At 34.8% G+C, this 13,783-nt stretch overlaps 1 protein-coding gene across 4 annotated transcripts; it reads left to right on the plus strand.

The window, feature by feature from the left end:
* The first annotated feature begins 605 nt into the window (after positions 1–605).
* LOC143209836 (uncharacterized) lies at positions 606–12,794 on the plus strand. Of its 4 annotated transcripts, none has more exons than XM_076426066.1 (12): positions 876–886; positions 6,527–6,564; positions 6,637–6,718; positions 6,827–7,079; positions 7,235–7,416; positions 9,460–9,570; positions 9,667–9,763; positions 11,819–11,866; positions 11,957–12,130; positions 12,202–12,292; positions 12,366–12,474; positions 12,547–12,794. In XM_076426066.1, the coding sequence occupies exons 4-12, from the start codon at positions 6,829–6,831 to the stop codon at positions 12,564–12,566; spliced, it is 1,083 nt and encodes a 360-aa protein (XP_076282181.1). In that variant the 5' UTR covers positions 876–886; positions 6,527–6,564; positions 6,637–6,718; positions 6,827–6,828; the 3' UTR covers positions 12,567–12,794. The 4 variants fall into 4 exon arrangements, with proteins under 4 accessions (XP_076282154.1, XP_076282181.1, XP_076282163.1 ...); XM_076426056.1 differs by lacking the exon at positions 876–886 and adding an exon at positions 1,101–1,114; XM_076426039.1 differs by lacking the exon at positions 6,637–6,718 and having other exon boundaries at positions 606–886.
* The last annotated feature ends 989 nt before the right edge of the window (positions 12,795–13,783 follow it).

Below are 13,783 nucleotides of genomic sequence, written 5' to 3' on the forward strand. Positions count from 1 at the left end.
AAATCATTTCAACGAAAAATGATTACATTAGTTCTGTTCACAAAAATCGATTTCTTGAAAAAACCAGAGGTCGTAGACTTTTGAGACCAGATTTGAAATCAGCGTGAAAAAATCTACGGGAAATGATATATAGCAAAAATTTTAAAAATTTTCTTCCGTCCGTGGTAAGGGAGAAACCACATTTTCTTGAAATTGCGAAAGTTTAACGGATTTTCTCAAGGTTAAAAACCGTTCGTACCGTAATCTCCCTAATTTTCCCATATTCTGCAAAGTTTCAGCTTTAATTTAAAAAAGAAATCATCGCTCTACCTCATTTCTATCGAAAGTTATTTCTTTTTTAATCGAGTTAGGTCACTTTTCCCCACTGTGCGCCGTGCCAGGATTCAAATGCGCGCTGTCTCCAGATTCCGACTTTCCGACTCTTGCTTCCGAAATTTCGGTAACGTGAAAATCGAAGGAACGCGTCGGCGTCGATCAGTCGAGCAGGTAGTCACACGGACAGAGTAGAGGTACGCTTGTGTGTAGCGCGCGTGCAATCGAACAGGCACTCACACGGGCAGAGTAGAAGTACGTTCGTGTGTAGCGCGTACGCAGCAGAAGCAACGTGGTGAGGGTGAGGACGGTACGTCAGAGTGGGGGGCCCACCGCCAATGTTTGGGCTGAGCCGCCAGAGGGGAAGGGGTCCAAAGTGTAGGTAAGGCGCTTTTTTCGCGTATGCGCGAGTTTCGTCAGGACCGTATCTACGTCCGAAGTTTGTGGGGAACTGTGGCGGCTTTGGCGCTGCCCATGCCCTACAGGAGGGGCCAAAAATTAGCAGGGCGGCCAAGGTACCCGATCTTCGTACATGACTGAGGCCGTCTTCTGGTTGGCATTTTGGCATCTGCTGGCCAGTGATGCCGAAATCGTGGTACTGTGGTACTAAGCCGTGGTACGAGACCCCCCCACTATGACCTACCGTTGCCCCTACTGGCCTTCTCCAACTCGCTCGCGCGCTACACTCACCAACGTAGGGGCAATTGCCAGTAGGGGCAACGGTAGGTCATAGTGGGGGGGTCTCGTACCACGGCTTAGTACCACAGTACCACGATTTCGGCATCACTGATCACTGCTGCTGGCATCACTGCAGTGATGCCAGAATCGGGGACGCGAGGACGCTTCCCCTCCAGCACAGGTTCCCCCTCTCTGACGGACCGTCCTCGCCGTAGCTTCTGCTGCGCACGCGCTACACACGAACGTACTTCTACTCTGCCCGTGTGAGTGCATGCTCGATTGCACGCGCGCTACACACCAAGCGTACCTCTACCATGTCCGTGTGACTACCTGCTCGACCGAACGCGTCGGCGACGCGTTCCTTCGATTTTCACCAATTTTCATGTTGCCGAAGTTTCGGAAGCACGAGTCGGAAAGTCGGGATCTGGAGACGGCGCGCATTTGAATCCCGGGACGGCGCGGCGCGGCGCGGTGCACATTTTGCTATAACTTTTGATCTAAAAAAGATATCGAAGCGAAATTTGGACTAATTTTTTTTTAAAAAACCGGGTTTAATGGTTAATCCTAAAATATGTTTTGTATTTCTTAAAAAATTTTTCTCGTTGATTTTTAAAGTTAAGGTAGTCCAGAAGGCCCCCAACACAAATTGATTTTTAGTCGAACCATGCTCAATAAACAATTACGAAAAAATTTATAAATATTAATTAAAATTAAATAAAAATTAAAATATTATAAATTATGCAGACATGTTTAAAAAAATTGAAAATCTCGAAACATTCGAAGAAAATGCATATTTCGTATTGAACTTTCCGAGATACCAGTTTTATAAAAATTCATTAGTCCGATATTATTGAAACAATTGTCCTTAATTTTTCTCAGAATTTTTTATAAATTGTATCGTTGTTAAAAAATCAAAATCAATTTTTTCGATATTTCTTTGTTGATGTATTATGTAATACTGAATATTTTTATAATCAGAAAAATAATGTACAGACTTGATAATGCAATATAAAATATTTTATTTACGTTATATTTCAATATACATATGTGCATCACTCCTAACAATTTTGGTAATCACATAATTATTGTAACGACATTTTACATATATCAGGTCGTTAAGTATGAAACTAGACAAATAAAACACAAATTTCAAACACATTTGTCAAGTTTCATACATCTCCGGTTACGAAAATCGATTTTAAATGGTCCCTGCCTTTCTGTAACATAACAAAAAAAAATAATTAGTTAAAGTCATGATTGCAAAGTATAGAATAAAATATTAATGTATAACTTTATAGTATAGTTTATACTTATCTTTTCTTTGAAGTCATTCACTTGAATCTGCTAATATTGATTTTACGTTGTCCAGAAAGTCCACTCCAGCTGACACACACGCGATTTTGAATGGGCCTCTGCCTTTCTATAGCATAAAAAACACATAGTTAAAGTTATAATTATACAAAGTACAGAATGAAATATTAATGTAATCATATACTTATCTTTTTTCTTTCAAGTCATTCTTGAATCTGCTAATATTGATTTTACGTTACCGCGATTTTAAATGGTCCTCTGTCTTTCTGCAACATAAAAAAAACACATAGTTAAAGTTATAAGTACAAAGTACTTACAGAATGAAATATTAATGTAACGATACACTTCGCTTTTCTTTAAAGTCATTCTTGAATCTGCTATTTCATTACCGCTGACACCCACGCGTTGCTATATTCAAAGAAAAAGTAGACCTAATTAAAATCGTAATTCTAATTGCAATCTTGTAGGACTCAATATAAATAGTAACGTATACTTATCTTTTTTCATCGATGAATATGGTCACTCACTAAAATAAATTCCTAATAAGATAAAAAAATGTTAAAAACCCATTAAAAAGTATTAAAAACGCGACAAAGAAACTGGAGGCTGTTTACTATAATAATAATAATAATAATAATAGTATTTTATTTCCCATTTCGGGGTACAAACGCGGACCTCCGCTCCGCTTACAAACTTCACCTTCCTTATCTCTTCATTCTTAACTTAAATTTACACTTAAACGCGAGAGAGAGAGAGAACACACCGTTCACTCATTCCTCACACATTCTTCTTCACTCATTCACACACTCTGGACCCCCGGTTCCGCTGCTCATCCTTTCTCTCATCTCTTCCAGTCTCTTCATCCATACTGGAGGCTGTTTACTATATGAACTAAACTATCGAACGATTAACGAAGAAAACACGACCTCACTAGTTCGTAAACGAGTTCAAAGTTAATTGTTTATAACTTTGCGAGGGCGATGAATTTTCATATAAATGCTTTCCCGACATAAGGGATAAATGTCTGTCATCGACAGACATGGTGCGACTAGACTCCTGTCTAGCTTTCAAGGATGTGCGCACCACACACATGGAATTTAATAGGCCAGCGCCTATTTTATTCCTTTTTCGAGATTTTATGTCGGGAAGCAAAGAGAAAATTCGCTCGGCCTCGGCATTCGAGTGCGGAAGACATCTGACCGTGTTTATTAGAGAAGTTAAAAGGGGGAAACGAAGAACATGATTCGGGTCTGTTTGGTTACAGATGTCTACCCACATATCGTCAAAAGACAGATTCGACCATTGGTCCCTCTGCGACCGGAAAATGCCGTAGTACAAAAAGTCCCACTCTTTTTGTAGATCTACGGCACTCCAATTCCCTAATTTATTAGCGACAGCTACGAGATTTTGAAAAGTTAAATCTCTGTCGCTGTTGAATAGGGAATCGGGCGATTTGAAGACCGTCAATTGTCTGAGGAAAATATCGTCATGAGGAAGACGATTTCTCAGTTCATTGCATAAGGTCACATAAAACCTTAAGCAATTTTTCTTTAAGGTGGACACCTCAACTTCCGCCATTCCATCCCTAACTGCCTCTTCCAAATAATCGTGGCATCTGGAACCAAACTCCACTTCATCTAGTGGAACTTGATTTGATTCCAACGAGAAATCTATCGCCCTCACCTCGCTAAGCCAATCTAAAAGCGCTGGTTTTAAAAACCTTTTCAAAAAAAATCGAAGCAACCTTGCTGAAGACGGTTGTAACTCCTGCACCAACGTTTTCCTACTTTGGAAGGAGGCGTTAAAACTATTCATAGCATCAAGGACATTTTCCAAAAAGAAGAAATATCCTTTGATGTCATATCTGCTCAGGAGCGAAGAAAATCTCCTAGCAGCTGCCGAGCCTTCCGAAAAGCTATACTCGTTGAAAAATTTGACTGAAACGTCCCAAGTTTCTAAAAATTGTACCACAGTCAGATGCCTAGAAAGCCAGCGTGTGTCCGATAATTTGAGAATTTTCAAAGGACAGTTCTCATAACTCTCCTGAAATTGGCGATAAATAGCAGTCCGTTTAGGGCTGCTATGTATAAACGAAGGGACGCCACGAAGCAATTCGTCACACTCCGTTGGAAGTGTAGCACAAGCAGCACTTGCTGCCAGTGCTGCAGAATGACACACGCATGGCATTGTAATGACATGGGGATTCTTCTCAAGCAACTTACTCTTGAACGAAGAAAATCTCCCTGTCAGGAGTGAAGAAGAATGTGTGAGGAATGAGTGAACGGTGTGTTCTCTCTCTCTCTCGCGTTTAAGTGTAAATTTAAGTTAAGAATGAAGAGATAAGGAAGGTGAAGTTTGTAAGCGGAGCGGAGGTCCGCGTTTGTACCCCGAAATGGGAAATAAAATACTATTATTATTATTATTATTATTATAGTAAACAGCCTCCAGTTTCTTTGTCGCGTTTTTAATACTTTTTAATGGGTTTTTAACATTTTTTTATCTTATTAGGAATTTATTTTAGTGAGTGACCATATTCATCGATGAAAAAAGATAAGTATACGTTACTATTTATATTGAGTCCTACAAGATTGCAATTAGAATTACGATTTTAATTAGGTCTACTTTTTCTTTGAATATAGCAACGCGTGGGTGTCAGCGGTAATGAAATAGCAGATTCAAGAATGACTTTAAAGAAAAGCGAAGTGTATCGTTACATTAATATTTCATTCTGTAAGTACTTTGTACTTATAACTTTAACTATGTGTTTTTTTTATGTTGCAGAAAGACAGAGGACCATTTAAAATCGCGGTAACGTAAAATCAATATTAGCAGATTCAAGAATGACTTGAAAGAAAAAAGATAAGTATATGATTACATTAATATTTCATTCTGTACTTTGTATAATTATAACTTTAACTATGTGTTTTTTATGCTATAGAAAGGCAGAGGCCCATTCAAAATCGCGTGTGTGTCAGCTGGAGTGGACTTTCTGGACAACGTAAAATCAATATTAGCAGATTCAAGTGAATGACTTCAAAGAAAAGATAAGTATAAACTATACTATAAAGTTATACATTAATATTTTATTCTATACTTTGCAATCATGACTTTAACTAATTATTTTTTTTTGTTATGTTACAGAAAGGCAGGGACCATTTAAAATCGATTTTCGTAACCGGAGATGTATGAAACTTGACAAATGTGTTTGAAATTTGTGTTTTATTTGTCTAGTTTCATACTTAACGACCTGATATATGTAAAATGTCGTTACAATAATTATGTGATTACCAAAATTGTTAGGAGTGATGCACATATGTATATTGAAATATAACGTAAATAAAATATTTTATATTGCATTATCAAGTCTGTACATTATTTTTCTGATTATAAAAATATTCAGTATTACATAATACATCAACAAAGAAATATCGAAAAAATTGATTTTGATTTTTTAACAACGATACAATTTATAAAAAATTCTGAGAAAAATTAAGGACAATTGTTTCAATAATATCGGACTAATGAATTTTTATAAAACTGGTATCTCGGAAAGTTCAATACGAAATATGTATTTTCTTCGAATGTTTCGAGATTTTCAATTTTTTTAAACATGTCTGCATAATTTATAATATTTTAATTTTTATTTAATTTTAATTAATATTTATAAATTTTTTCGTAATTGTTTATTGAGCATGGTTCGACTAAAAATCAATTTGTGTTGGGGGCCTTCTGGACTACCTTAACTTTAAAAATCAACGAGAAAAATTTTTTAAGAAATACAAAACATATTTTAGGATTAACCATTAAACCCGGTTTTTAAAAAAAAATTTAGTCCAAATTTCGCTTCGATATCTTTTTTAGATCAAAAGTTATAGCAAAATGTGCACCGCGCCGCGCCGCGCCGTCCCGGGATTCAAATGCGCGCCGTCTCCAGATCCCGACTTTCCGACTCGTGCTTCCGAAACTTCGGCAACATGAAAATTGGTGAAAATCGAAGGAACGCGTCGCCGACGCGTTCGGTCGAGCAGGTAGTCACACGGACATGGTAGAGGTACGCTTGTTTGTGTAGCGCGCGTGCAATCGAGCATGCACTCACACGGGCAGAGTAGAAGTACGTTCGTGTGTAGCGCGTGCGCAGCAGAAGCTACGGCGAGGACGGTCCGTCAGAGAGGGGGAACCTGTGCTGGAGGGGAAGCGTCCTCGCGTCCCCGATTCTGGCATCACTGCATCACTGTTGAGAGCCTTCCCTTCATTTCCATTTCGGTAATTCATTCATTCTGTGTGCCGTTCCTTTCGTCGCGAGATTAAATTATTTTCGTTTTTAAATATCTGCAGCATTTACATGCAAATTTTTACTTCCGTGCACTGTCCATCTTTTTTATTGTACTTATTTACCATAACTTTTCGACGCAATCAGGTAATTTCATTCTGCATTTAATGCGTCGTTGCATCCAAACATTATGAGTACATAACCTTAAAAATGGTTGAGAATCAGAATATATTTAAATAGAATTTTTTGCTGCAGAAATGAAACCAAATTCATCGTCCCGAAACGACGCTACTGAGAAGATGCTACGGAGACAAGAATGGAAACGGGAACAAGAACGACAACGGCAACATGAGAGGTTAAAACAAAAGAAGATTTACGAGTATGAGATGCAACGCGCCCGTGAAAAAGGTTTGCAGCCTCCGAAACCTCGAAATCGAAGTAAATCTCCACGAAGTCAACCTACAAGACCTTCTTCTAGCTCAACAAATACTCCAATTCTCTCTGAAAGGTAATAAAAAACAAAATTTATTATAGAAAACAGAATGCAAAACTGTTTTTCTTTTTAACAACATCATAAAACAAGTGTCTAAAATTTACTCTATACTTTATTTTCCTATAAGAGATTAACATACAGTCATTAAAAATTGGTTTGTCGTATTTCAGATTAGAATCAGGAGATGGAACAGTACCGTTATTTAAAGGACCCGAAGGCACAAAGATCAGTACAGCTGAGCTACGTAGGATTAAAGTAGATATTCATCGAAATATTCCTGGAAAATCAACTGACACAGATCTTCAGCGGGATATTATCAATCCTGAAGATGTAGTAGTCAAAAGAAGAGCGGGTAATTTATTGTTTGCATATTACAACATTTTAATAACTTTCTTAGTTATTCAATGAAGATATCAAATGGGAAATAACATCGTTGCTGAAGATAAATGTTTCTAGAACCACCTAGAAGTCACAATTGGATAATTGAACTTTGTGAAGGGTATCTCCCACGTAAAAATTAAATTTATTGTTATTCTTATATTAGTATCTAATTTTTAATTTGTTTACATTATTTCTTGCAATATTTTATTGAGCTATAGATAAATATTTCAACATGACTACGTCATGATTAGCATCACTTGAAGATGGGAGAATTTTGTCCGACAACTTTTACAACTATGAAGATTATGGATTTCAATATGCTAATGTGTCATCCATGATATTCAAGAATTTAAACAAGGGTGTTTTTAATTTACAAAGTTAATAACAGTTTTAATTTATCCAGGATATAGCAAATTTGGAATACAACGTTGGATCACAGTCGCGATCAAGTAATGTGCAATACGTAAGCACAATATTTTTTATTTAGAGTGTTTAATGCTTTGCTTCGCATATCCTTTGCTTGTCTTTGTAATTTGCTTTTTTAATTATGGTTTTGCACAAAGAATTATGCTTCAGCTGTATTAACAACACAGGTTTTGTTGGTAAAAGCTAATTTTCCGAAGAATAGTATAGATCCTATAAATCTATACGTACGCGTTTCGTGTATCCTCTTCATGTTCTGGTGTAGGAATGTGTGCATGATGTTTAATGTATAGCGCTTTTAACTTCTTAAAAATACTTCATTTGCTACAATAGCAACAACGTGAAGATCTACTATGAAGACTTTTTACATTGCAAAATACTTCAACTGAAGTGGCAGAAATGAATATCTATCTTTTTACACTTTTGTATAATATTTCAGTCTTAGTTTTTCGAATCTTTTCCTTTAACACTAGACCTACCGAGCCTTAAAAGTAACTGGTACATGTTCCCTTATCAAAATAACAAGTTCGATTTTAGTTAGACTTTGTGCAGCCCCTATTGTAATACATGCTCTACTTAAAAATATCTATACAACCATTCCTTACGAAATCATTTTTATTACTTCAATAATTGTAAAATAAAAAATCTGGAACCAGGCATTTTGATCGGTGGTGGTAGGTTTAGTGTTAATATTAAACAGTTTCGATTTTTTATGATTGAAACAAAAACATGTATATAAATTGGTGGTTTCATCAATACGGAAGATTTGTTACTCATTCTTGAAGATATAAGTCATCTTGGAAGGTTTAACTATTTAGAAAATGTATCAGAAACAGTTTGTTCCATTTTTTAAAATTTGATTGGGGAAAAATGTTATTATTTTCCAAATTGGTTTTGTATTGGATAAATGTCTCAAAATTTAGGAATTTAAAAAATAATTTAACTTTATGACTAGTTTGCAAAGTAAAAAAGATGTAAATAGATAAAGCACTTAATATGGTTTGTATAAAGAAAATATTGGTGTAACTTGAAATTCTTATTAAAATATAATTATGTAAATTTAGAATTGAAGAGAAAATGCAATTTATAGAAAAATTAATATCTATTAATTTATACTATACATATTCAAATGGAAGTTATTTTTTATACATTTCATAATAATAAGTTGATTCTGGCACTGAAGAAAGTTGTAAGCTATTGACATTCATCTATAGATAAGGTGTTAATTTTGAGAAATAGTTTTGAAAACAACCAAAAGATATAATTTATGAAGACTAATGTAATCTGTGCAGATGTTTTATATCGTCCATTAAAGAAATTCTTAAAACTAAATGTAAATTATAACGTAATTGTACTAATATACATATAACTTGTTTATTATGCTGAACATTAACAAAAATTGATTTATATTTTCCATTTGCAATAATCCGATAGAATGTTTATACGGATGGCTTACAATTTTTCAAAGGTGTTCAATTTCTCTGAATAGCAACTTTAACGTCTTCAAGGTCTGTCTTAGCTGCCAGTATTGGTTAACTGCTTATTTCATATCTATTGAGATTGTTTTTCCATTAAAAATTTGTTATTATAGGGGAAGGATCGAAACCAATATTTGAGAGGGAAGAAATCAAAGGAGTAGTCACTAAAACAGACGAAGTTGAAGAACATCGTACTGTTGTTACTGTAAATAATGACACTTCGGGTATGATTATTGAAGAATTAAAAATTACATAATTTTTATTCCATTTGTATTGGACTGCGATTTCCAATGTACAAGTGCATAATTTTTATTTTCTAGAAGGCAAGTCGAAAACGTTTAAAAAACGCTCGATGTCTTTGAGTCCAATCAGAAACCGAAGACACAGTCCTCGACGTACATTGTCTCGTCATTCCAGGTTTGTGCCTGTATTGGCAATGTTTCTTTGCGAGAAAGCAAAGTTGCTACGATTAGCGTCAGCTGTTATTAGACATTTTATTTAGTTATAAGTAGATTGCGGATCTTTATGCAAAATAAAAATGTTTTGCATTGATTGTAGGAATTAGGATAACATAAAAATTGATTTCATCCCTTAACGAGTTTGTTACATTGAAAGCAATATTACAACAGTCTTGAATTTTTTAAATCTTTTACTGTTTTGTATTTTGTTCAACCAATTTCTTCATAAATGCATAAAGATCCGCAGTCTAGTTATAAGATAAGATAAAATTAGACAATCTAATATGGATATGATGTGCAATCAATTTGTGAACGAATGAAAAAATATTAATATGAAAATTAGATTATTGTTGAGAAAGTAGTTCACAAGTTAGACTGCATACATGGTCATTATATCGAGTATTGCTATTGTACATATAGAAGATAAACAAAAAATCTCGAGTATTATTGCTATATGGTTTAACATTATTTGTAAGTAATTTTAGCACATAAATTGTGTGTATAATTAAAGTGCTTTGGCATTGTACATGTTATGTGTCTAAACGTTTTTGTTTGATCTTTTAGTACTCAGAACTATATTAGTTGCATAATGTGCTACTAGCTTGTTCTTAGGCATGTTTTGTTTTTTGTTATTACAGTTTGTTTTGTTCTAGCTTTACTAATGCTTCCCAAGGGTACGGAGAACAGACAACATGAGACACGGACACGCTTTGCTATGTTCCTGATTGTATGCATATGCTTGCTTATGCTAATACCACGGCTTATCTTTTAGCTTCTTATAATAATGGTCAATTTGTAGACTTTCTTGAAGGACGGTGCAATTTCTTAAAATATCTCGAGTGGGGAGGGCTGTGCTTTTATCTCTTGCATTTAAAGTAACATCGGTTTTAAGACTAGGATAAACTGTCTTATACGTGGAATTTGTAAATTCAGGAACCATTGAAATCTTTTTTGTTCAGTGATGAACATTTTTATCAGTTTTACTAGTGCTATATAATTATCGAAAAAGTCCTTATTTCGTTTAAATATGGTGTAAAAACTGAGAGTATTGCTTGATATCACTCTTATATTCAGGTAGCATATTGAGAACACAAATATTAATGAAAGTAGCAGAGGGTAAGTAACTTCAAATATGAAGATTATATTAAAAACGGATAAATGGATATAATAAATGGATAACATAATTGGATAATATAAATGGATAATATAATTTCTTAAAATGTTTCACATATTTTTTAACTTTCGCTTTGCATATGTCTTGTCTGCATTTTTAATAGAGCTGCACAGCTTATAGTATTTTCTTACTTGTTTATAATGCATATTGTAATAATTGCTGTGCAATTACTTATGACTATACTGCTAATGCATTTATGACAAAAATCGGTGGATGTAATTTAAAACAGCAAAAACATTAAGACAATTTAAGGATATCCATATGTTAATCTCGATTTATTAAAATTCTTGAAAATAGAAAGAAAGTTTTATACGGATTCTGTGTCTTGCAATTGATGCAGACAATTTTTATTTTGCATAAAGATCCACAGTCTACTTATGACTTTTAAAAAAGTGCAAGGGAAAGTGTATTGAATACAAGGATTTTACAGGTTTAATATACAATATTAAATACTGGTCTACTTGGTAAGTTTACATAAATTACTGATATTTTCATAAGAAAATTCGGTAACATGGGGGGTGGAGGGGTGAAGAATATTTTATGGAATTTGATATTGCATAACTGGTCATTAATGATCAATAGTGTTTGTATAAACTGCAAAAACACATGTAAATATATACACCCAGGTGTTGATACACGTTTGTTGATAGTGTTTGGTAGTTTACTATACTTACACAAAGTTAATATGGATATGAACAAAACAATATGGATTTCACAAGAGTATTGCACTATAGATATAAGTTTAGTTATTAAGATTAGCATCATATTAAGTTCATTCATGATTAATGTAAGAAATATTTGGAAAATCGATTTGTTTGTTAACTTGTTATTCTCTCTTAGGCATGAAGACTCGAAACACGAGGACAGAAGAAGTTATAGAGACGACAGGTAAATCTTTTAAATGTTTTAATTTCGTTAACGTGTATATTGTGTCCTTTCTTTAATTTGTTTCATTGAATTATTATATTCTTTGTTTAGGGAAAGGTATCGCAGCAGAAATGGGAGTAGGGAGTATAAAAACAGTCACAGAGACAAGGAGAGACGATGCACCGAGTCACACATTGGTGTAGAAGACCGAGACAGAAGGAGTCGTGATCATTCGCGTTCAAGGGATAGGGAAGAGCGCAAATGGGATAGAGATTTTCGTCACAGGTCTGTGACGCGGAATATTTTCTATATGATGCGTTTGTGAGAATTAAATTTAATAAATAAATACTGTTTAGGGATGAAAGATCTCATCGAGATGGAGACAGGGAACAAAGAGTTCCTCCGCCTCATTATATGGGACAAATTCCTGTTCCTATTTATTATAGCGTAAGTATGTTAGCGAAGATAAACATTTTCCAATTTATATATGACAGAATTCTAATTTATTATATTTCTGCAGTTTCCGCCGAGACCTATCATGATGGCGCCTTTCATGCCACATGGTAGGCACCCACCCATGATGGGACCTATACGGCCATTCCCGCCGAGATTTAGTCCCTCCAATCCTAGTAAGTACAGGTCCAAGAACTTTTAATGGTAATTCTACAAATGGATTTCTAACTATTTTGTATTTTATACAGGATTTGGGCCTATGTTTTAGGATATTTAGGTATTTGGATTGTTTTAAGTTTTTAATGTTTTAAAATAAAACGAATTTATACTGATTTTATTCCTGTCCCTACAAATTACAAATCTTTTAACCTGTAGTTAATTGAAAATTGCTTACTAAAAAGTGCACACTGTATTTTTGTACTTTCTGTATTATACTTGCACAATTTTTATGTAAAACGCATTAATATGTTTTAAAAATGTGATGATAATTACCGTACGCTTGTTTTCTATTCATTGATAATTGTGAATGAATAAATCTAAGCCGATATTTAAAAAGTTTGGTGTAATTATTTCATATACAGTAGGACCTTGATTAACCGGATCTCGATTATAAACAAATATGTGTTTAAATATGATTATATTATAAAGGGAAATAAATTTTCAATTATTAATTATTTCCCTGCGCCCTCGATTATCCACCGGGCTTTAATTTATGCGGGCTGTTTATCTCCCGATCATACTATCTTTATATGTATTTTATTGTGACGGCTACCTCCTACGCTCGCCAGCAGATGGACAAATAGTCAAACACTTTTCTCGCTACTACCTGATCTGTCGGCGATTCCTATATATACTGTAATCAACTGCTTTCCAATATCCTACTGTTTAAGGCAGGTCCTCCTTACACACTTCATTCATATTCACAATTATGTGAATGATGTGAACAATCCAAAATAATAATAATAGAAATCCGTTCATAGAATTCTTGGACTTGTAACGACCATGATTGAAGGGTGTACGCAATCTATGTACGTCTGGATTGTGCGGTGCATATCTCTCGGTGAGAAATCTGGTTGTAGTGGTGTCCCATTATAGGAGAGAATAGAGTACTACTAACCAACCCCCTCTCTATTACTACTTCCTAGCGGGAAACTTGCCCACGAAATGTCTTATCGTTAGCGGAAATTGCTGAATGGATATATCTATCCCTCCCTCTCCCCCCCTATCTCATCCCTTAAACAGTAATTATTTTTATAATTAAATTTATAAATGCATTACATGGAAAATATCATTCGTATCTATATGTATTGTGAAGAAAGAAGGTGGGGCACTACTATGGGCGGCGGGGCTGGGCGGTAAAGAACAGGAAGAGTCCAGCCCACAGTCAGTCGTCCACGTCGTCCAGTGCAAGACGACGAGACAAGTACGCTACGAATTTTTGGTAAATTATAATTAATATTTGAGTTACATACATATATTATACAT

The sequence above is a fragment of the Lasioglossum baleicum genome, chromosome 1, assembly GCF_051020765.1.
Source record: "Lasioglossum baleicum chromosome 1, iyLasBale1, whole genome shotgun sequence".
In the NCBI taxonomy this organism is placed as follows: domain Eukaryota; kingdom Metazoa; phylum Arthropoda; class Insecta; order Hymenoptera; family Halictidae; genus Lasioglossum; species Lasioglossum baleicum.